The sequence below is a fragment of the Eufriesea mexicana genome, unplaced genomic scaffold (genome assembly GCF_001483705.2).
Source record: "Eufriesea mexicana isolate 0111107269 unplaced genomic scaffold, ASM148370v2 scaffold4786, whole genome shotgun sequence".
NCBI lineage: Eukaryota > Metazoa > Arthropoda > Insecta > Hymenoptera > Apidae > Eufriesea > Eufriesea mexicana.
In genome coordinates this window covers 181,108-205,826 of record NW_016912807.1, presented here as the reverse complement: position 1 = coordinate 205,826, position 24,719 = coordinate 181,108, and the positions used below count along the sequence as shown (strand labels likewise).

The following is a 24,719-nucleotide window of genomic DNA, read 5'->3' as shown; positions in this document are numbered from 1 at the left end:
CGTGACGTTCCACGGAATCTCACGACGAAGTTATCTCTGCGATAACAGTGGGAATTATCGGCTATCAGATCGGGCGTACAGTGTCTGAAAGACTTGGGAATCTAGAGGAGACAAACTAGGTTTGCGAGTATCGAGTACTAGTGTCGTTCATTTTTGCTCGAACCCCGGTTTATAGGCTCGAAGGTTGGTAAGAGATGCGTAGAACGAGCTGTGCTCGTGTGATAAGAAATACATGAAAAGAGGGCAAACGAATGTCTAATATGGAGAGCGTGAGAAGCTTTGGCAAGGTTCATAAGAAAAGAATTATAATTGAAAAGGGGAAGAAAATTTTTGTTGGGAATTTTTTAGGAGTACGATAAGGGACGAAGACCAAATCGAACACCATGTTATGGTTTCGAAGGTCGGTATGAGAGACATAGAACGAGCTATGTTCGTGTGATAAGAAACACATGTAAATTAAAAGAGGAACAACAAACGTCTAATATGGAAAGTGTGAGGAACCTCAACAGGGTTGATATAAAATAAATCATAATTGGAAAGAGGAAGAAAATTTTTGGTAGGAATTTTTGAGGGGTACGATAGAAAACAGGGACCAAATCGAACCCCTTGTTGTGGTCTCGAAGGTTGGTAAGAGATGCGTAGAAGGAGCTATGTTCCTATGATAAGAAACACGTGTAAATTAAAAGAAGAACAACGAATGTCTAATATGGAGAGTGAGAGGAGCCTTGGCAAGGTTCATAAGAAAAGAATTATAATTGAAAAGGGGAAGAAAATTTTTGTTGGGAATTTTTTAGGGGTACGATAAGGGACGAAGACCAAATCGAACACCATGTTATGATTTCGAAGGTCGGTATGAGAGACATAGAACGAGCTATGTTCGTGTGATAAGAAACACATGTAAATTAAAAGAGGAACAACAAACGTCTAATATGGAAAGTGTGAGGAACCTCAACAGGGTTGATATAAAATAAATCATAATTGGAAAGAGGAAGAAAATTTTTGGTAGGAATTTTTGAGGGGTACGATAGAAAACAGGGACCAAATCGAACCCCTTGTTGTGGTCTCGAAGGTTGGTAAGAGATGCGTAGAAGGAGCTATGTTCCTATGATAAGAAACACGTGTAAATTAAAAGAAGAACAACGAATGTCTAATATGGAGAGTGAGAGGAGCCTTGGCAAGGTTCATAAGAAAAGAATTATAATTGAAAAGGGGAAGAAAATTTTTGTTGGGAATTTTTTAGGGGTACGGTAAGGGACGAAAACCAAATCGAACACCATGTTATGGTTTCGAAGGTCGGTATGAGAGACATAGAACGAGCTATGTTCGTATGATAAGAAACACGTGTAAATTAACAGAAGAACAACGAATGTCTAATATGGAGAGTGAGAGGAGCCTTGGCAAGGTTCATAAGAAAAGAATTATAATTGAAAAGGGGAAGAAAATTTTTGTTGGGAATTTTTTAGGGGTACGATAAGGGACGAAGACCAAATCGAACACCATGTTATGGTTTAGAAGGTTGGTATGAGAGACATAGAACGAGCTATGTTCGTGTGATAAGAAACACATGTAAATTAAAAGAGGAACAACAAACGTCTAATATGGAAAGTGTGAGGAACCTCAACAGGGTTGATATAAAATAAATCATAATTGGAAAGAGGAAGAAAATTTTTGGTAGGAATTTTTGAGGGGTACGATAGAAAACAGGGACCAAATCGAACCCCTTGTTGTGGTCTCGAAGGTTGGTAAGAGATGCGTAGAAGGAGCTATGTTCCTATGATAAGAAACACGTGTAAATTAAAAGAAGAACAACGAATGTCTAATATGGAGAGTGAGAGGAGCCTTGGCAAGGTTCATAAGAAAAGAATTATAATTGAAAAGGGGAAGAAAATTTTTGTTGGGAATTTTTTAGGGGTACGATAAGGGACGAAGACCAAATCGAACACCATGTTATGGTTTCGAAGGTCGGTATGAGAGACATAGAACGAGCTATGTTCGTGTGATAAGAAACACATGTAAATTAAAAGAGGAACAACAAACGTCTAATATGGAAAGTGTGAGGAACCTCAACAGGGTTGATATAAAATAAATCATAATTGGAAAGAGGAAGAAAATTTTTGGTAGGAATTTTTGAGGGGTACGATAGAAAACAGGGACCAAATCGAACCCCTTGTTGTGGTCTCGAAGGTTGGTAAGATATGCGTAGAAAGAGCTATGTTCCTATGATAAGAAACACGTGTAAATTAAAAGAGGAACAACAAACGTCTAATATGGAAAATGTGTGAAGCCTCAATAGGGTTGATATGAAACGAATTGTAATTAGAAAGGGGAAGAAAATTTTTGTTGGGAATTTTTGAGGGGTACCATGAGGGACGAAGACCAAATCGAACTTCGTTTTACGATCTTGAAAATTGATAAGATTAACCAACATGTAAATTAAAAGAGAAACAACGAACGTCTAATATAGAAAATGTGAGGAGCCTCAATAGGGGAGCGATAGGGGAGGAAGACCAAATGTGTCACTCGTTTATGGTTCCTGGTGTCAGGGATATAAGTGAGTGACAGGAGGAAAAGGATTTTACATTGCAGGACGTGACTATTGTAGCCTTTTTCGTTTTCATTTTCAGTCCCAGTCAGGCAACACATTTGTCATCCTCTTAGTTGATTTATATCGTCGCTTCGCTGTATGCGCGAGTACCCGCTATACTGATCCTATTATAGGAATACATTTTTATTATAAAAGAAATCTCGACAATTTTTCTTTTAATTCTCCAAGATTCCCTGTCAATTTGAACTAGATACCTGTTTTTTAGTGACAATTTTGTTTGACAGGAGTATGAGACAGATCGTGGAAATCGAAGGTAGCCCTTCATTTAACCACCAGTTAGAAGAATGCAATTACAATTCCAAATGAAAATTATCATTCCCTGTGAAATTGAAAGTAAGGCAGTTATATAGGGAAAATTGAAATAATATAGACACGATTTCTATTGAGATATTCATTCTATAATGAAAAATTCTCGAGCTATTTCTCCCGGAAGAGGGAAGCCGAAAGAACCTTGGAGTCTGAAGGGTTAATATCGAAGCTACCAAATACAATAACCGAACAATAACCAAACTTTTCGCAAATATCTCGAAAACTCGAGCAAATGTGAGACATATTAAAAAAGATTGCTCGAAATGTCGATTCTTGGTTGGTATCAGCTACGACTGATTGCACGACTGATCTTGGTAGCCGAGGAAATGGAAACTGGAGAATTTCAATCGAGAATTTTAGTCATATCGATTCGATGATTCTCTCACCATAGTATTTCAAACGATTTTAATAACAATAACCAAACTTTTCGCGAAAATCTCGGAAAGTCGAGCAAGCGCGTGTCAAAAAAGATTGCTCGAAATGTCGATTCTTGGTCGGTATCAGCTACGACTGATTGCACGACTGATCTTGGTAGCCGAGGAAATGGAAACTGGAGAATTTCAATCGAGAATTTTAGTCATATCAATTCGATGATTCTCTCACCATAGTATTTCAAACGATTTTAATAACAATAACCAAACTTTTCGCGAAAATCTCGGAAAGTCGAGCAAGCGCGTGTCAAAAAAGATTGCTCGAAATGTCGATTCTTGGTCGGTATCAGCTACGACTGATTGCACGACTGATCTTGGTAGCCGAGGAAATGGAAACTGGAGAATTTCAATCGAGAATTTTAGTCATATCGATTCGATGATTCTCTCACCATAGTATGTCAAACGATTTTATTAACAATAACCAAACTTTTCGCGAAAATCTCGGAAGCTCGAGCAAGCGCGTGTCAAAAGAGACTGCTCGAAATATCCATTCCTACGTCACGAAAGGATCGTTAAAATCCGTAAGAGAGGTATCTCGGTCTACGTAATTACCCCGAAACAAGCGTACAGTCGTCCCGATATTCGCGACCCTAGCAATTCCGTTACGCGACACCCAATGGTCTTAAGAAGCCCCGGCTCAAAGCGTGGAAGGTTTAGCGCGAAACAAGGATGACGTAGCCTCGGAGAAGCATGGAGCATCGCTAGACACGCGGAATGTGCACGGAGCATTAAGCAATGTGGCAAATTCGAGCGACTGGCGAGTAGAAAGCGGTTATCGCGCATCTACATAGTCGTTTGGCATGTCAAGTACGTTCGCCCACGCGTCAGGATGCGCCGAGATCCTATTCCGACAAGCGACAGGAAGTCTCGCTTCCTACAGGTTCGCGTAGACGACTTGAATATCCGTTAAGACTGCTCGGTAACGTTAGTCGGGTGCACTCGGGAAAGGAGGATCCAGTTTGCTATCGTGTAACCACCCGACGTCACGTATCCGCCTGCGTAAATATGTATCTGTTCGAAGAGGAAGACTTCCGGTTTGCCGATTCAATTCACCTTTCGACGAACACTATGGTAACAGCGGGTGGCTTTAATTTTCTCGCAAAATTCGAAATTCTTTCGCTATATTCGTGAACGAACATCTGGACTATCGAGGAACAGAGATTTGCGAAGATTTTTCGAAAGATTCGCGAAAAACTGTCAAGTGTATCTCGAAAATGAGGAATTACCGATAGATCTTCAAGAAACTTTCGACACTGTGATTACTCTTCGAATATTTCGGTGATACACGATGAACGACACTGTCATACAACCCGATTTTCTCGAACTTCCCTACAAACTTTCGTAAATGTAGAATAAAATGATCGTCGACACTGCAACTCGCGAAGACCTCACTGTCCATTCGAAAGCCCAGAACGGAAAACACTCGTCACCCGGTTTCCTGATACATCCCCTTTACCAGCGACATCGATCCTGCCATCCCCAAAACAGCCCCTCAAAAACCAAACCTACGCTCCATCCCCCGGACCCTCCTCGTCTGCGCACAACCCTTTCACAGTGTTCCAGGAGCACTTCCTCTCGAGCGATGCGACACCTCGCCTACACGCCGCTCGGTCAGTCGTTCAGCAGCCCTCGGGAAACCGGTCGCTGCTTCTCAACGAAGCCTCGACTGCGCCTTTAGGCCGCGGTCCTCGAGGATGCATCGATCGGCCCACGCGTGTATCAGCCGCGATACACCCCTAGCACCCCTATCCAAACACCCTCGACCAAGCCTCCGGTGGCTTACGATCAGTCCCGAGAGAAATCGGCGGACGTGAGTGCAAAGAAAAATTGTGAGATAAATGGAAAGAAAAATACAGAGGAAAATGGAAAGGAGAACAGAGAAAAAGTGGAGAGAAAAATGGGGAAAAAGGTGGACAGAAAAATGCAGAAAAAGATGGAGAGGAAAATAGGGGGAAAAATGGAAAGTAAAATAGAGGGTAAAATAGAGAGAAAGATGGTGAGGAAAATAGGGAAAAAATGGAAACAAAAATGGAGAGCAAAACAGGGGGAAATTTAATAACAATAACCAAACTTTTCGCGAAAATCTCGGAAAGTCGAGCAAGCGCGTGTCAAAAAAGATTGCTCGAAATGTCGATTCTTGGTCGGTATCAGCTACGACTGATTGCACGACTGATCTTGGTAGCCGAGGAAATGGAAACTGGAGAATTTCAATCGAGAATTTTAGTCATATCGATTCGATGATTCTCTCACCATAGTATGTCAAACGATTTTATTAACAATAACCAAACTTTTCGCGAAAATCTCGGAAGCTCGAGCAAGCGCGTGTCAAAAGAGACTGCTCGAAATATCCATTCCTACGTCACGAAAGGATCGTTAAAATCCGTAAGAGAGGTATCTCGGTCTACGTAATTACCCCGAAACAAGCGTACAGTCGTCCCGATATTCGCGACCCTAGCAATTCCGTTACGCGACACCCAATGGTCTTAAGAAGCCCCGGCTCAAAGCGTGGAAGGTTTAGCGCGAAACAAGGATGACGTAGCCTCGGAGAAGCATGGAGCATCGCTAGACACGCGGAATGTGCACGGAGCATTAAGCAATGTGGCAAATTCGAGCGACTGGCGAGTAGAAAGCGGTTATCGCGCATCTACATAGTCGTTTGGCATGTCAAGTACGTTCGCCCACGCGTCAGGATGCGCCGAGATCCTATTCCGACAAGCGACAGGAAGTCTCGCTTCCTACAGGTTCGCGTAGACGACTTGAATATCCGTTAAGACTGCTCGGTAACGTTAGTCGGGTGCACTCGGGAAAGGAGGATCCAGTTTGCTATCGTGTAACCACCCGACGTCACGTATCCGCCTGCGTAAATATGTATCTGTTCGAAGAGGAAGACTTCCGGTTTGCCGATTCAATTCACCTTTCGACGAACACTATGGTAACAGCGGGTGGCTTTAATTTTCTCGCAAAATTCGAAATTCTTTCGCTATATTCGTGAACGAACATCTGGACTATCGAGGAACAGAGATTTGCGAAGATTTTTCGAAAGATTCGCGAAAAACTGTCAAGTGTATCTCGAAAATGAGGAATTACCGATAGATCTTCAAGAAACTTTCGACACTGTGATTACTCTTCGAATATTTCGGTGATACACGATGAACGACACTGTCATACAACCCGATTTTCTCGAACTTCCCTACAAACTTTCGTAAATGTAGAATAAAATGATCGTCGACACTGCAACTCGCGAAGACCTCACTGTCCATTCGAAAGCCCAGAACGGAAAACACTCGTCACCCGGTTTCCTGATACATCCCCTTTACCAGCGACATCGATCCTGCCATCCCCAAAACAGCCCCTCAAAAACCAAACCTACGCTCCATCCCCCGGACCCTCCTCGTCTGCGCACAACCCTTTCACAGTGTTCCAGGAGCACTTCCTCTCGAGCGATGCGACACCTCGCCTACACGCCGCTCGGTCAGTCGTTCAGCAGCCCTCGGGAAACCGGTCGCTGCTTCTCAACGAAGCCTCGACTGCGCCTTTAGGCCGCGGTCCTCGAGGATGCATCGATCGGCCCACGCGTGTATCAGCCGCGATACACCCCTAGCACCCCTATCCAAACACCCTCGACCAAGCCTCCGGTGGCTTACGATCAGTCCCGAGAGAAATCGGCGGACGTGAGTGCAAAGAAAAATTGTGAGATAAATGGAAAGAAAAATACAGAGGAAAATGGAAAGGAGAACAGAGAAAAAGTGGAGAGAAAAATGGGGAAAAAGGTGGACAGAAAAATGCAGAAAAAGATGGAGAGGAAAATAGGGGGAAAAATGGAAAGTAAAATAGAGGGTAAAATAGAGAGAAAGATGGAGAGGAAAATAGGGAAAAAATGGAAACAAAAATGGAGAGCAAAACAGGGGGAAAAATGGAAAGCAAAATAGAGAGCAAAAAGGAGAGAAAGATGGGGAGAAAAATGGATGGAAAAATCGGGAGAAAAATAGGGAAAAAGATGGAAAGCAAAATAGGGGGCAAAATGGAGAGAAAGATGCAGAGAAAGATGGAGAGAAAAATAGGGAATAAAATGGAAAGCAAAATAGAGAGCAAAATGGAAAACAAAATGGAGAGCAAACTAGGGGAAAAAATGGAAAGTAAAATAGGGGAAAAAAAGGGAAGTAAAATAGGGGAAAAAATGGAAAGCAAAATAGGGGAAAAAATGGAAAGCAAAATAGGGGAAAAAATGGAAAGCAAAATGGAGAGCAAAATGGAGAGAAAGATGGAGAAAAAGACGGGGCAAAAATTGGAAAGAAAAATAGGGAGAAAAATCGGCGTGGCGACGGTCCTCCGACGGGGGACGCGCGTCGTCTACTTACACTGGGCACCGCGATCGCGACCGACGCCGCGGATCGTCCCGAGGAATTGCGCTCGTAGAATTGTTGCGGGCTGCTGGTGGCGAGGGAGCCGCGCGACCGAGTTTGCGCGCCGGCCGACTTTCTCCCCTTCGGCTGCTCTCACTTTCGTTCGGGGTCGCGCCAACTGACACTGCCGAACAAGAGCAGTATCGACGACCGCGAGAGGAACGCGGTTAACGGAGGACGAGCCGCGAGATACGCAAGTCGCGCAAGCGCCGCGACGACACGCGTCCCGCCGCCCTTCGCTTTCGCACGCAGCTTTCACTCTTTCTCCGTTGCCCCAGACCCACCCCCTTTCTCCCGTTACACCCGGGGGATGCGTCGCGCGGATAGGGGGTTGTCGGATAGTTTCATTTTTCTTCTCGCCACTTTGTTCTCCTATTTCCTTTCTCAACCGTCTATCCAAAACAACAACGAATGCGATAACCGTCTATCCAAAACAACAACGAACGATACAAACAAAGTGGCAATAACATAGATAATCATAGTTCGTCATAGTTGCGTTTAATTACCCGCGGATAAGCTTGACGATAGATTCGAGGTTTAATAATTCACCGAGCGAGCATCGAATGATAAATTTAACTACGCGATTGGGCAATCGGGTGGGATAGGATGTACGTAAATAAATGATGTAAATAAAGCGGTAATTCGCGAAGATAAATGGTAATAGTTTCTCGTACATTGTACTTATTTATTTGGGAACAACCGTGACGATTGAGACAGATGGTAGGTTGATAAATCGAGTTATACGAGTAACCGGTTTTCCGTGTAACCGTGCGATATAAAACGCGGAATCGAGAGTGCAGAATATAGAAACGAGTGTATAATTGCTCGTAACAGAGGATGGTATTGTGGTAGTGGTTACAGGTAGCCCTCCTATAACACGGTTTCGCTATAACACGATTTATAAATTACGGGAACACTCGTACAACGCGGCATCCTATAACACGATTTCGCTCTAAAGCAATAAGAAAATTGCAAAAACTTTTGTACAACACTGTACTTCTACATAAGTGACGACGAAGAAATTATTAAATTAAAGTCGCGTTAAATTAAAATAATATTTTTGTTCTTTTTTTTGTTTTGTTTTGTACATACATTTATATTTTTAATAAAAATTAGGTTGTCAATGTAGAATTTAAAAAAAAATTTATTTTTAGTAAGTTTTCGGAACATAATCCCCCGTTTTGTACTGGCCCTGGGTCTCATACAACACGGTTTCACACAACACGCCATTTTCTGGGAACCTATCTACCGTGTTATAGGGGGGTTACCTGTACATAAATTTTTAAGTATATATGCGTTGAGATGAGTGGAACAAGTATGCATGGGATTAAAATATGCAATGAATTCAGGTTATTATGATAAATGAGTATGCGTGTAATGATCGAGGTGTGTGTGAATTGTGTATGTCAATGTAACGCATGAAGAAGAAAGAAGAAAAGAGTGTGATTTGGGATACGTTAGTTGCAATTGAGTTATAACAGTGAGAAGTCCAGTGATAGAGTAATTGTGAGAAATTAATTATATTTAAACGTTATATTTGTGTTTTGTAATCTTTCTAATTAAATAGAGAATCGTTCTTGTTATTAAATTTCATCCACCACTAACTGGTATGCGTTTTATTTTAACTTGAAAGAATTGAAAGAACGGAAGCGTGGAATTACGTAAAATTACGTAAAATTCTGCGCGAGAAAATAATAGCACACCCTGTAACTCTGTTTTCTGAAACTAACGCGATGTATGCATATGTTGCATATGCACTCGTATAATGTGTCCGGTTCTTAATCATGCACGGGGATATCGACTACAGTGTCTTTCCGCAAATTTCACTCGTTTACGTGAAAAATGAGCACGAAGAATTGATAATGCGGGTGTCAAAGAGCAAATAGAAAATCTTCTTATGCGTTTTTAGGCATTGAATCTGAAATTGGAAGCAGAAATTGTGTATCATTTTGGGTTCGTGAAATAAATAAACGAAGAGCATCGATTCTAGACATTTCTAGGAAGATATATATTCCAAAAATCGTAATTCTTTTTCGATATCTCTATCATCTGTTTTAAATAGTTCTAAAATTCAATTTTCCCTCGTGAAATTAAATTTTATTTATCATTGGACGATTCTTCCAAGTTGTTTGAGAAACACTGAAGATTACTTTATCGCGTGCTGTAATTAGGATAAATTTATAATGAATGAATGGAAAAATTTGATTGATTGCTATCTGGATCAATTATTACCATTTCTGCGAAGGTATATATTCCAAAAATGATAATTCTTTTTCGAAATCTCTATCGTCTGCTCTAAACACTACTAACCTTCTCTCGTAAAATCAAATTTGATTTATAATCGAACGATTCTTACAAGTTACTGGAAAAATACTGAAAATTATTTTGTCGTGTACTGTAATTGGGATAAATTTATAATGAACGTATGGAAAAATTCTATTCGTTCGCATATCGATCAATTCTTGCCATTTCTACGAAAATATATATTCCAAAAATGATAATTCTTTTTCGATATCTTTATCAGCTCTAAAATTAAATTTTCCCTCCTGAAATCAAATTTGATTTATAATTGGACGATTCTTCCAAGTTCCTCGAGAAATACTGAAAATTACATCGTCGGATACTGCAATTAGGATAAATTTATAATGAATGTATAGAAAAATTTGATTGATTTTTTATTCCAAACATGGTAATTTATTTTTCAATGTCTCTATCATCTATTTTAAACAGTTCTAAAATTAAATCTTCCCGCGTAAAATCAAATTTGATTTATAATTGAACGAATTCTTCCAAGTTTCTAAAGAAATACTGAAAATCACTTTGATGCGTATTGTAATTAGGATAAATTTACGATAAACGTGTAGAAAAATTCTACTCCTTTCAATTTCTACGAAAATATATATTCTAAAAATGGTAATTCATTTTCGATATCTCTATCATCTATTTTAAACAATTCTAAAATTAAATCTTGCCTCGTGAAATCAAATTTGATTTATAATTGAACGAATTCTCTAAGTTCCTCGAGAAATAGCGAAAATCATTGTATCGCGTACTGTAATTGGAATAAATTTACGATAAACGTGTAGAAAAATTCTACTCCTTTCAATTTCTACGAAAATATATATTCTAAAAATGGTAATTCATTTTCGATATCTCTATCATCTATTTTAAACAATTCTAAAATTAAATCTTCCCTCGTGAAATCAAATTTGATTTATAATTGAACGAATTCTTCCAAGTTCCTCGAGAAATAGCGAAAATCATTGTATCGCGTACTGTAATTGGAATAAATTTACGATAAACGTACGGAAAACTTCGATTCCTTGCCTGATCGATGAATAATCGGCAGCATTCTCGAAAATTAGGAGTGACATAAGCAGTACGAGTATCTCAAGTACCAGACGGTATTTAATCGGAAATAGAGAAGGTCTGATGCGAGTGAAAAATTGAAATCCGGGATCCGAGAGCACTTTCATCCGCGCTTTAAAAGACCTGACCTCCTACCCGACCAAGGCCGCGAAGATCCATGATAAATTAACACACGGGAGGATCTCGATGCACCATCTTGTCTTATCGACCCCGGTACCGCCAATCTTCCCGAATTAGAATTTTCACCAACGCTTACGTATCAAATACCTACACCCTATTTAATCGGAGACGGAGAAGGCCCGGCAGGGCTGAAAAATTGAAATCCGGGATTAGACGCCACTTTGATCCGTGCTTTAAAAGAGTTGACCTTCCACCCCGGAGAGCTGCGAAAATCAATGAGAAACACCGGCGCGTTTCAGGGAGAGAGAGTGCAGCTTGCACTGGCCACTGGAAAATCGTGTAAAACCCTAAAACCCTGTGACAAAGAGTTACGCTGCTCCCTACGTCACGCTTCGTTTCATAATTACGATATTCGCGTTGCGAAACGCGAATTGGCGCGTTCGAAAAATTTGGCACGTCCCTGGGCGTGCACGTTGTGCATAAACACGCGCGTGTACAGCGATAATTATCGATGCGGCAATCGATATTGCTGCATTCGTGCCTATGAGAATCGTCGAGCCTATCAGCTCCGCGTCCTCCTTCCTGGACGCCGAATGCGCCCCGTAACCGCATCGATTTCTAATTTTCCACGAAGATAAACCGAGCGGACGGTAATCGACGCCCGGGAGGCCGATAAACCCGGGGGTAAATCCGGAAGAGAGCAGGAGACCCGAGAAAGAAGATAAGATCTAGGAGGAAAATTCGCAGGAAGAGTAGCAAGGACGGGATCTATCCAACCGGCATGCTCCAAGCGACTGAGCCGAGGAGGAGGTCGAATGGGCTGGCCAAGGGGTGGCGAAGGGTGGCGAAGGGTGTCAGGGACCTCTTTATATGGGCCACGAGATTCGGCTCCGACGATCATCTCGCTCCACCGAGGGTCGGACCCGTGCCACGCGCGATACGAAAGAACCAAGGGTGGAAAGCGCGACGGGGATGAAGGGGGGGCGAAATTACCATGGGGATGAAGAGGGAAGACGCAGGAAGGAACGGCAGTCGTTTTATTTGTTTTCCGATGAAACTACCGAATACCGGCGCGCCTGTTTGTTTGGCTGGTTAAGAACAGTTTAACGACTAGCGATACTCGTCTCGTTTCTTGTTTGCCTACCCGATAGATTCGACGAGACGAGACGAGACGAACCGAACCTGAGAGTAATACGTTGATTATCGACGTATGAATTGCAAGAGCGGGTAATAAAAACATTTTCGAACTCCGATCGCCGGTGTGCGAACGCGGAATATTCTGAGGCAAAAGTCGCGTGGTTCATTGCCAGCTCGCGCGGACGCCTCGTTGCGTCATAATTATCACCGATGACTGCTAACGAGCGCCGTTCTTCGCGGAAATACGCGTAATTCTAACGCCTCGAGCAGCTGCAATTCGCTCGGAACGCGAGCGATCGTGACGCAATTGATCCTCGAAAAATCTCTACGTTGGAGAGATCACGTCGCCTGATGGATCATAGGCAGAGAGGTGAAACGAGGGGAGGGACGAGGCTGGTGGGCATTTTCCTGGTAATAAATCCGACTCGTAAACCGTGGAAAAGTCACTGCTAGCCAGAGGTATCTTCCACGAAACACGAAGGGGGAAAGAGGAAGAAACGGGCAGCGAATTTTGATCGATAAACCGGGTCTGTCTGCATGCAAGCGTGAGAAAAACGGGGAGCACTTACCTTGCGTGATTAGGCGCGCGATCGTTCGGTTTAGCTAGAGGAGTTCGCTGAACTAGACACCGCCGGCGTGTAATTTCGTGACGGGGACAGAATTAACGACGTCTCGATAGCCATGGGACTATGTTTCCCTTCGTTAGAGAACACGCGATGCTTCTTTCGTTATTTTTCGCAGAGAATGGTACACGTTTAGTCCGCTGACTTTCCATCGAGATGAATCGAGATGAATCGAGATTAACGCTCGATCCTTAGACCCAGCAGGGGGATAAAGTTATTCGGACAGACAGCATGCGACACGGATAAGCGGCGTAGAAGATACTCTGTAACACAGTCATGCAGATGGACTGGTACGATGAAAGATCGGCTGGTCCTACCTTAGAACGTAATTCACGCAGACGACAGAGAGCGGTTTTTGCTGCTTCGAGCAATGGATCAGAGTAGCCTGTGTCACGATCCACGCGTAGCCTCCGCGCTTCCCGAGGAATCTGTAGGCTACAGTCTCGCACTGGCCTTTGCTGAATACTGAAACAACGCGAAACAGAGATATCAGTGGTGCTGCAAGGACTCGCCTGCTCCATACCGTTTCCGATTCTATATACGCGCAAGAGGGGCATCGATACTGCGCACGCAACGCATCCTGGATGACGAAAGATTCGCGCCAGAATTGCCAATCTCTCCCACCTTGAATTTCTCGCACGTATTCGGGTGAACGCGAAATTTTGATCGAGCTGAGGCAACTACGGGACCGATTATCCTTGCACGCAAGAACCTCGAGAAAGCCCGACAATTTCTCGATACGAACGGAATTTGGCTCCCTGTCACCGGGTTACAGTGATAGGGACCATTTCACGTTTTCCCTGTGAATTTGGATACCACTCTGGACGAGGTTTATCGAGGTCGATGCGTGGCTTGGGCGGTTTCCATTATCGCGGTTCGCAGGAAGAACGGAACACGCGTGTCATTGAATCCATATGACGTAAAGCGAGAAGCTGGAGGAGAGATTAGCCGAGTCCGATCGCGATTCACGAGTAACGCGTGCATCTACTGCTACGCGATGTAAAAGCGTGACAAACTTTCCTACTGCGAAGCAGAACAAGGAATTAAAGCGAGAAGGAAAAGCGTTATATATTACAAGTGGTATTGTTTAATTGATAAAGAACTAGAAAGTAAGACTATAAGTACGAGCATCGAGTGATCTATGTACGTCATCCAGGGATAAAACATGTAAAGCCATCGCTCTAGCTACTAATGGTAGATGATAAATCGTGAAAGACGCGTGCCCCTTAAAATCCCGTGAGATTATTACCCTTGAAACCGTTCCCTTTACGGTGTCGTTCACCCGAGCCGACCATCCCATACCATACCAACTGGCACCCTTTCCACCCAACGCCCACGACTTAACCTTTTTCCTCCACGACAGCTACGTCGATCGATGCCACCACGCAACTTTCTTCCGTATTAGATGCATAACATTACGACGAGAAGGGGCCAGAAGAGATACAGCTCGGGAACGAGGTCACATGCCAGATTTTAAACCCTACCGTATAAGCGTGTGGCCTTACAACGCGGTGGAAACCGTTCTCTCCTAACACCAAAAGAAGTAGACGTTCGTTTAAAGCGATAACAAAATTTTCGTTTTCTTCCCTTTTCCTCTCTCCCTCCTGTTTCTTTTTCTTCAATCGTGCTACGAATCGGAGATCTCTGTACACGCACGCAAATAAAACATTCACGGTCCGCTTCTGAAATAGCGAGTGGGTCGTGAACGATCGCGTTTATTCAAATCACCATCAATTGGCTTTTACTCACGTGATTTAAAAGATTTGTCCAGAGCCAAATTATCGAGGGCGTGATAGAACTCGAAAACGGACTGCCCCACTAACTCCTCGCTGTTCCAGCCCAGATACTCGGCCAATCTAACGTGTGCGATAACAGGCATAGAAAGATACATTCTTATAAAATCCGGACATGGTTTCCATTAGTCCAAACGCAACGCGATCCGCAAACGTACTCACTTTTCATCGGCGTACGTGAATTTCATACTGAGAGTGTGCTTGGAGAGGAACGTGTGACGACCCAATGGGATTTCTATGTTACTAGGATGCGGTATGGGACATCCTAGGAGCACCAACGAGGCACCATTATCTCGTTCGTTCTCCTCGTCGTCGCTCTTCGGCTCCTCGTCGTTGTCCTTCGACGAATTCGGCACCGGATCACGGATATACGTTAACCTACCGGTGCAGTGAATCACCTGGCACAAAAGAACGTTGCATAATGAACGCAAACGGTAACCTTTTTCCCACGTGTTCTTCTTTGTCGCACGGCGACTGGTGAAATTTTTCGAGCGTTCGAAGCAGTCGTTTACCTTGTAGGAAGCACTCTTTAGATTGACCTTCCTGCCTTTGCTGGTCAGCGTGCACTTAAGTCGCAGGAAAAAACTGCAAGCACGCTTCTCGTTGTTCTCAGGTGGCTTCGAGGACAGGCATTCCCGCAGTTCGTCGTGATCGCACGGGTGACTGTACTCGTACACGCTCTGGCCCATCATGTCCATCTAAAACGAACAAAGGAAGGGTGTCTCGATAGATCGGGAAACATCGATTCCGTTCTCCAGCCTCTTCCCGATCTCGCCCGAGGAAACGCACCTGGGATACTCCAAGATAATCGCTGACGTTCTCAGAGAGGTAGACCATGTTTCCGTCCCCGGAGAGCACCAACATGAAGCCGTTTAGAGCTTTGGAAAATAGCTCGTCCATCTGATTCAGCGTCTCGGACTTGGTCAACGGGCCTGGTACTAGAGAGGCGACGGAGGAACAGAAAATAGGAAAATAAAAACTCGAGTCCAAGTTTGAGGAAGCGAATATTTGTCTGAAGAAAGTAACACTTACTGAAATCCACCACCGAACGAACTTTCAGAAACGCGATGGCGAGTCTCATGACACTGGCCTTGTCCAAGTGCGCAGCCTGCTCCGATGGCACCGGAAGTGCAGCAGCCAGCTCCGTGAAGATGTCCGTCTCCTTGCTACGACGGTATCGCGCCGCATCGCGAGACTTTTCCTTCCTCTTCTCGTTACTCCTGCAACAAGCAAACATTTCGATTCGAATCCCGTTAAATCTTTACGCCGAACTTTGTCCAGGTACTTTCACCCTGTTTCGTCGAAAACACGCTTTCGAACGGGAGAATCGAGCGAGGTATCCGTAAAACGGATCTGCAGAACGATTTCCTCATAGCTTCGTTACGTAACGAGAGTGAACTGAGTAACGAGAAAAACGGCGACCATGCTAGTAGGTAAATGTCGCGACCCTGAAGAAACTGGAAAGGTATCTGTCAATGTCCAATTGCAGAACTGCATTCCCCGAGTGGGCACGATTGAACGGGGAATCGGTATCTCGTATCTTTGTTGTTTACAACGTGGCGAGGTTGTAATTGGCTGTAATAAAGTGGGCATCTAGATGGAAATATCGGCTAAAAGGTGAGATTTACGTCGAAATCGGTGTGTCACGTCTCGACTATCTCGACTGTTATCTCTACGAAGCGACCTTCGTGCTCTTTCCTTCGTTCCTTCAAAATACCGATACAGTGTCCCGCGTTTACCTCGTGCTCCCTTCGGAGCCGATCGAGCTGTTATCGAGAGAAGGGAAAAGCCTGCGGACGTCGGACAAATTCTTTTCGAATGTCCCGGATACGTTTATCGTGGTCGTGTGTGTACGTATTTCCGATTCCCCGCCTGTGTATTTCAGTTAATTCGAGTTTCCCGACCTAATCTTCGCCGCGATTACGCACGATAGGGGAATTATCGGTCGTGGAGGCTAAAATAAAATTCCCGACGAGAGGTGGCCGCTGTTTGCATTTCGATACTCGAGTAACGTAAAAGAGAAACCTCTTCGCGTCGGTATTCGACATCGGAGTCCCGCTGTTGGGTACCCGAGGTTATCGGAAGAACGGTAACGAAGAGGCACCATCGGAGAGCATAGCTCGAGTGCCTATTAGATACCCATTACCCGGAAAGTCTGTCGAAACTCGGAACATGCTCGGTGCTCGATGACGGGAGCATAACCGAGCACTTACAAATAATCCTCGAGAAGCTGCTCGTCCTCGTTGTACCCGTATCCGAGATACCCGTTCCGCAGGTCCTCGTACGCGCACGGTGGCAGTACGTTTTGCCCGTACGAGTAGGTGGTGTCGTACAGGGGGCAACGATCGCTGGCTGGACATTGAAGCCATCGTTCCTCGCTGCAAAAAGTATACGACTGAGGACAGTCGCGGCAGAGTTGTTCTTCGAGCCAATCGGTGCACGGGAGATCTGCATCGTTCGACGAGAACCCGTGGGACCGTTCGACGAACGAGTCCGGGTAGGGGCCGTATCTCGTGGACCTGGTACGACGAAAGTTTGACGAATTGCTGGGTCGATAGACTCGCGGCGGGCAATTAGTCTGCGATTTGTCGGGTTCAAAGTAGAGGGCCAAGTCCTCGACGTCCACCGGGCCGCCCAGCTGGCAATTCTTCGCGGCCACGGAGTTAAGCGCGCAATCTCGATACTGGCTGCATTGGAATTGCTGACACTGCTGCAGAGGAATTGGATAGACTAACGATTCGAGATCCGACGGCACGTCGAACGGATCCTTCCGCGGTGCATCGCAGTAGGATCTCTCCGCGGTGGGATTCGGGGGTTCGTAATGGTGGAGCGGCAGGGGTTGCCGAGTTTGTCGGGCGAATCGACAGGACGGCAGGGTGAATCGATCGTCGTATATACTCGGGTAGTCTGGCCGTCTGGCTGACCAGTCGGAGCAACGACCGGATTCATTAGCGGGCGAAGTATGGATCCGATGGACACGTGGCGCGATCATCGCGCTCGATCCTTGCCGCGTCCCTCAAGGGTCAACCGGTTCGCTTCGCGATCCACGAGCGGATGGGATCGATGGATCGTTCCTGGGATTTTTACGCTGCTCTAAACGCCGGCGTCTCTCTTCCCGTTACTCGCGTCGGATTGACGCACACGCGGGACCACGAATAAAAGTTTGGCCCGATTTTACTCTGCCTCCCCCGGCCCCCCGGATACGGGCTGGGGTACACCTTATTCTTCGTCTTCCTCCTTTCGCTCCGATCCCTCCTACTACGGCGTGTTCTTTTTTTAACGTCGAGCCTCTTCGAGCTGCTGCTTCTTCTCTCGAACAGACTATATGCTGTGCTGCTTACTGTTAATGGACCTAGCTGGTCACGCGTTTGCTTTTCTCCCGATCTTTCTTTCTCCACGTCCTTTCCACTAGGCGAGATCCGGACGGTTCACTGCTCCCGTTCGACTTTCCTCTACCCTTCGTTCCCGCCGTTCCAAAGATCCACGTTTTATCTTAACGACGACGTCGAGCGTTGTCGCGCCAATCGCACACGTATGCCCGAGCGAGTCCGAAGAAGGAAACGCGCGTGTCAAGACCGATATCGAACAGATCGGATCACCGGTCGCTGGAGTATCCCGTCGTGGACTTGGCTCAGTTAGAGAACTACATTCTCGTGGCCAGGACGGAAACGCACTTGGGAATCGTCCGCGACGCAAGATGGCATTTTCGCTGGCTCGACGGTTCATGCGATACTAGAGCCGAGAACACAAAACCTTGTTGTCTCGCGCACTCGGCGCGATGGCTATCTTCCGGCGATAACGATACTACCTATCGTGATACACGATAGACCAGTCTCCCTGGATTTCGTTCTTCAGGCCGAGCTAATCTCCCAATTGCGTCAACAGCTTCTGCGTTGTAAGAGCGAACGAATCGCGTCAGAAAGCCCAGGTACCCTGAGAATTCGCGGACGAGATAATTCGTCCATTCGAGTCCATTCCTCCGGAGAAATCGGGGGAAAAGGATCCGATCCTAGTCTTCTAATCTCCCAATTGCGTCAACAGCTTCTGCGTTGTAAGAGCGAACGAATCGCGTCAGAAAGCCTAGGTACCATGAGAATTCGCGGACGAGATAACTCGCTGGACTCGAGTCCATTCCTCCGGAGAAATCGGGGGAAAAGGATCCGATCCTAGTCCTCGTCCTCGTCCTCGTCCTCGTCCTCGTCCTCGGCAAAAATATCGAGATCGAGATCGAGATCGAGATCTACCAAGGTTACCGTGAGTGATCGCGTAGATCTGGTGGGATTAGGGTACCTAATCACCTGCTGACACGGACGTATTCACCACGCTTTCGCGATTTTGCAACGCGTTACATCGCGATGGCGTAGAAGGGGAACGGGTGTCACGCGCCAATCGACGATACGCTTAGGCGATCGGCCTTGATCGAGCAAACTATCGCGACTAAACGCGGAAACGACACCTGACTCTGGACAGCGTTAATGGTACCGCCATTGTTCGCCGTTTACCAGGTGCTCGGGTACTACCGTTGGTCGTAAATGTCTCAGAAGTGCAACCGTGACCTGTCTCCGGGCTGACCGGGACAGGTGCAGCCTTCGCACGACGTCCAAACGGAAATACCCAACGGAAGATACCCGAATCTGAGATGTCGATAAAAAGAAATTCGTGTCTCGATGTTACGTCATATCGATCGAGGCTGAATGGCATTCGTGAATCGTTGAACTTGCCCGATTAACGAGACGACCTACGTGCTGGCTATCTCGCAGATAGCAGATACATGCAGATTTTTAATTTTAATTAGTTCGATAGGAGGAATTGAAAGTGACGGGGTGTTGGAGAAAAATTGACTGGGATTAGCGTGCTAAATAGGACGAGTAACAGGCGCGGCTGGTAAAAATAGCCGAGATTCGATAGTTCCTCGAACGTATAGACAACCTGTTAATGGTCTATACGGGACTAATTGGGAAAAGAAAGTTTCCAGAAGGTCGCGTGTTTGCCCGCCATTCGAACATGCCGCCGAACCCACCATGCTCTCTACGTGTGCGTGTCGCTATCGTAACGCGCAGGAGAAATACGTATCTACGACTAGCCCGAAGCAGAGAGAGTTCTCCCTTTCCGCCAAATGAAGTTATACCGAGAGCCGAATGACTATTATAAATTCACGTAACGCGCTATCGCGTCCGACCGTTACGCGCCTTTAAGGTTATGTGTGTGTATAAGAGATTTTCGTCGCGACGATCGAGATACGATACGTGTTACTAGTTACATACACGTCTAGGGATATCGAGAAGCGATTGGACTAGATTCGTCGATGGTCGTTTTGGATTTTTTATTTCTCGAAATTTCAAAACATCGGATCGGGACAAGCTTTGGACGAAATTAACGTTGACCTACATTTGCTTGGAAATTATTAGATTATTATTTGATAGTCCTTCGATCATGATAAACGTAAGATAGGTTTAACTGTTATATATAGAACGGTAGTGCTAATTTATTCGTAAGTCGATTGTTTAGGAAGCGGACAAAATTTGGGTAATATTTATCCGAGCATATCGGTGACACGTATTTTATATACGAGATAGAATATCCGTGGAAAAAGCACGAGACGGGTACATGTAAATAAGGGTACCAACGCTTTATCTCGGTATGGCTTCTTTGATTATGCGACGACTCGAAATTAACATACACGATGTGCGTGACACTAGCGCTCTTGATTTATCTGAATTTCAATGGTTCCGAGAAAACGATGCGACTATTTTTACGATCGACGGAGATTTATCTATTGCGCACGTGTACAATATTTGAGCGAGAATTTCGCGCCCTAGAAAAAGTATGGCCGCGTGAATAACGACGCGATATCGTTACCGACGATAACGTATATGCGTAAGTTGATACGTATACGCGATGGCAAGTTTTCATGACAGTTGCGAATTTGTAGGTTATGGCGCCACCGTTTTGCTTTTTTCATTTGGCAGCTCTATCGGGTCGAGTACTACCAGCGCCGTTCTAACGACTCGTGCGAAGCTCGCGTTAGAATGAATATACTGCGTGCACGTGGAAAAAACAGAAACAAATATCGAGTACGATTTATGTGAAGTACGACTTGTTTCTCTACCGCGATACAATACAGCGTACGCACACAAAGTGACAAAGCACGCTCTTTGGCCCAAAAATAGAATTATCCTAGAGGTACTCGATATCGCGAGAACATCTGTGACGAATGTAACAATGGTCAACTCGAGTGCATGTATCTTCCATTCAAATGGCGCTTCATTTAAAAGGAAGAAAAGAGAAATCGTGAATCCCCGCCCAGGCTTTTGCGGCGCTACGGGTTTTACCAATATAACGTGGCAATTCACGTGAACCAATGTTTAAAGCAACCCGGCAAATTATCGTTGCATTTCCTAGTATGCGGAAGGTTATCTGTTTTCTTTCTCACTCTTACGGTCTACGCGATCACAGCTGGAGAGCAAATGAAAAGAGATCGGATTATTAGAGGGAAGAGGCATAAGTAATCTCTTAACGAAGAGTGGGGAGAAGAAAATATCAGCAGTGGAATAGGAAGAGAGAGAGCATGAGAGAAACAGAGAGAGAGAGGCTACCGACTCGGAGGAAACGCGATTGCGTCAAACACGCACGCATTCACTCACGCATATACAACGCGATATGCGCGCGCGCGACACACTGAATTTGCTTCGGTGTTCGTCAATTTCAAGATCTAAACAGTGTCTGCGAACAATCATACGATCGAACGAGATGGAATGTCATACCTCGCGAGATACTTGCATTTTTTAGTGAAAATTACGAAAACTCCAGATAAAAGTAACGTAATGTCCATACGGGTGCACTGAGCTTTAATTTTTGTGCAATTCACTCACCTTCTTTTCTCCTTGTGTTTCTTCTCTCTTTTCGGAGGATCCATTGCAAGGCGAAAAATTTGGGGCAAAGTTTTTTTCCGACGGTACGACACTCTAGGATACTCTCGGTCACTGCCAAGGAACGTATCCAGCATATAGTCTGCCTCGACTCGTCACGAAATTCTTCGTTCTAATTGTCTCTCCCGTACTTTGCTCGCACCGACTCCTTCGTGTTCTCCCGTTATCGAAATCGATGCACCAACATACGTTCTCCACTATGTACGCGACGTCACCTCTGCTTAGTTACTTCCATTAACGTTATGAAACGAAAACACATCGTTCTCTTCCACCCGTACGAAACGTTCGACGAACGCCAAACTCATGGTGTGATGGCGATGACGATGACGATGGTGAAGCTAGTAGTGGTAGTGAAACTCGCTACAACAGTGGTGGTGGTAAACGACCGCGGCGTGGTGGTAAAGGTTGTATACACGAGACCGACTGTCCAAAGGGTTGGAACGAAAGAGGGGAGACCGTAAAGTTGACGTCATAGCACTTTGGTTCCATCTTTCTCGTAGAGAAAGATCGCACTGCCATCGAACGGTCGTGACGTCAACCAGTTTGTTGTCGCGCCACGAATAAGTAGGACATTTCAAAACTTGATATCAAAACAAAAAAAATTTATCCATCTTTCTAAATTGTGCGTCATCAGTGTACATAAAGGGATGATTTATTATTTCGAGGAACTATTTATTGATAACAACATACGGGGTATGTACAAACAATTCAGGTTGAAAAACATGAAACGTACTAGCTATACAATTGTACGTTACCTTTACATTTAAACGAGAAATAACCACAAAGTTTAAATTTTGTAAAATAAAATTAAAATCATAACCAAATGTACTGCTTCTTCTCGTCGCTAACATCGTCAACGTAGTATATCATTTTACTAAAGGTTTAAAAATATATAACTGTGAAACAGTTTTTAGAAGTGCTTTATTTTGTTCAAAAAGGCTTTCTTCCACAACCTATTCCCTGTAAGGACTTTCGAGATCTTGTTTTATTAAGTCTCTGTAAAAATGTACTCTAACGTTGCATTATAAATACATTTATTCGCTAAGCATTAGATTTTTGTACACCTGTCTCGATACTAGATGTATGCTGTACTTCTTTTCCTTCTGACTCTAAACGAGGAACTTCTGTTCCACCCTTTCTATGTCCTTCCATTGAATCTTCCTCTTCGTCCAAATCATCTAAAGATGCTCCCTTTTTTCCATACAATGACGGATATTCTAACATGCATGCTTGCATAGTTTTAAATGCTTCGTAACAATCGGAACCTTTTGGCTCGGCAGTTGAATAATGAAAACAAGAGAAGGCTTCGCGGAATTCCAAACCACATGGCCCAGTAGCCAAACCTCCCAAACAAGGACAGTTCCAATTAATTTCTCCAGTGGATAAGAAAGCACCAGGACTTGGTTCTGGTTCTGGCAAACTTATGTTACTCGGTGTTGCATGGTCCTCTTTCGTAGCAAAGATTATGGTATCTTTACCTTGCTTATGAATGTATGGCATTATTGAGTAATTAATAAAACCATACGAAACTAAGGTATCAACTTTTCTTTTAAAATGAAATTAACTTAGATTTTTCCTAAATTCGAATTGTCTCGAATCCTTATATTTTAATGTTGATAATTTCTACTATCTGCACTAAATGATAATAAATTTGCTGAAGCACGATGAACAAAATAGGTGCAAGGCAGTCCTTCGTATTTATCAGCTACAGTTAAAGCTGCTCTTAGACGTACGTAACAATCATTAGTACACCTTAGAACACACCTATGTTCTTTTGCATTAAATTTCAGAATATCAATGGTACACTTGGTTCCTTCCTCGCCAAATAATTGTTTTATGGATTGAAGAATGTTCTTCTTTAGATAGACGTCTGTTACTTCGATATTGCAATTATCTGACAGTATTCTACGAACAAAAAACACATCGTAAGTATAAATATTTTTCTTATAAATACAAATATAAAGTATAATAACTATAGCTGTATACGTAAAAACAAATGATAATTACTGTAAATATGTTTAAACATGAAATTAATTTGTTACATAGAAAAGAATGAATTTAGTAAAACCATAAAAGTGGCAAATATAAATTAAAGATGAAAAACAGAGTATCTTTTTAAATAAAAAAGGATATTTCCTTCTATGTTTAAAGTGCATATATTTAATTAAACATGTACTTAATTTTTAACTTAAAAATTAATTTACAACGATCATTCTTAAAATTGAGGTTAAGTTACATGTGTAAAAATATAACTGTAAAAATTGATTGCATGTACTAACAGAGAAACGTCTAAGTAATACATAGTACACATAACACTAACTCGCGACTCACATTAGATATTCACGAATTTAATATCGCACTTTTCAAGAGCTTTCATATAAACACTGCGGCATTTCACTCATGCTTCTCCGACACGGAGACGACACCACGTTATGCAATAAGTAGATGGCGCTATCAGACACTGCATCGCAACATTTAACTTGAAACGCAATCTTATCGACCAATTAATTTTTTATAACAATATACATATTTTAATATCGAATCGAAATTAATAACGAAATACATAGCAAACAGAATTTTCAGTATTAAAAATTCACATCTATAAAATATATAAAAGCGAATTTTCAAGAATTAGTATACCTATATATAATATAGTACGGCGTCCAATGAAATGGTTGGATTTCTAGTAAATATTTCAATACTGCTGCTAGTGATAAAATGGTTATATAAATGCAAGGCGGTCGTTGAACTAGCCTTTATCCTGCGAAATCCTACGAGACTTTAGGGTGGATGAAGAACTTATCGACATAAGCCTAAAACTTCTTATATATCAATGGGTAATTAACCATTATTGTATCTTTAAAATCTGGACAGCTGGACATTTAAAACCTTAAGCCGTAATCTTTTAATCACTTCTAAAACCGTATATATAGTTTCCTCTTACGAAATGATCATTTACTGCATATTCCGCGATGAATAATCCTTTTATACTCTCGATGA

General features: G+C 43.7%; 3 protein-coding genes across 3 annotated transcripts in view; all 3 read right to left on the bottom strand.

Moving 5' to 3' along the window:
* sima (HIF-1 transcription factor component sima) overlaps positions 1-22,387 on the bottom strand; it is a 57,992-nt gene extending 35,605 nt beyond the window's left edge. Inside the window, exons 1-7 of the mRNA XM_017905895.1 lie at positions 21,663-22,387; positions 15,823-16,010; positions 15,580-15,728; positions 15,303-15,488; positions 14,953-15,188; positions 14,747-14,853; positions 13,315-13,462 (exon numbers count right to left, since the gene is read on the bottom strand). Coding sequence (XP_017761384.1) covers positions 13,315-13,462; positions 14,747-14,853; positions 14,953-15,188; positions 15,303-15,488; positions 15,580-15,728; positions 15,823-16,010; positions 21,663-21,796 — 1,148 coding nt within the window. The 5' untranslated portion in view covers positions 21,797-22,387. The remainder of the gene's footprint in view (positions 1-13,314; positions 13,463-14,746; positions 14,854-14,952; positions 15,189-15,302; positions 15,489-15,579; positions 15,729-15,822; positions 16,011-21,662) is intronic.
* A 373-nt stretch (positions 22,388-22,760) lies between these two features.
* LOC108551620 (mitochondrial intermembrane space import and assembly protein 40) lies at positions 22,761-23,287 on the bottom strand. The gene has a single exon (XM_017905847.1). The coding sequence runs from the start codon at positions 23,217-23,219 to the stop codon at positions 22,761-22,763; it is 459 nt and encodes a 152-aa protein (XP_017761336.1). The 5' UTR covers positions 23,220-23,287.
* LOC108551660 (uncharacterized) lies at positions 23,224-24,021 on the bottom strand. The gene is made up of 2 exons (XM_017905897.1): positions 23,999-24,021; positions 23,224-23,624 (listed from the first exon to the last, which is right to left on the bottom strand). The coding sequence occupies exons 1-2, from the start codon at positions 24,019-24,021 to the stop codon at positions 23,327-23,329; spliced, it is 321 nt and encodes a 106-aa protein (XP_017761386.1). The 3' UTR covers positions 23,224-23,326.
* Positions 24,022-24,719: the final 698 nt, after the last annotated feature.

What these genes read in the sequence shown, in the direction of transcription:
- LOC108551660 (XM_017905897.1), bottom strand. Translation starts at nt 24,021, where the DNA reads ATGTATTACTTAGACGTTTCTCT. An exon ending in TATTACTTAGACGTTTCTCT is followed by an intron (nt 23,625 to 23,998) that starts GTTAGTACATGC and finishes TTTTGTTCGTAG; the next exon opens with AATACTGTCAGATAATTGCA.
- LOC108551620 (XM_017905847.1), bottom strand. Translation starts at nt 23,219, where the DNA reads ATGCCATACATTCATAAGCAAGGTAAAGATACCATAATCTTTGCTACG.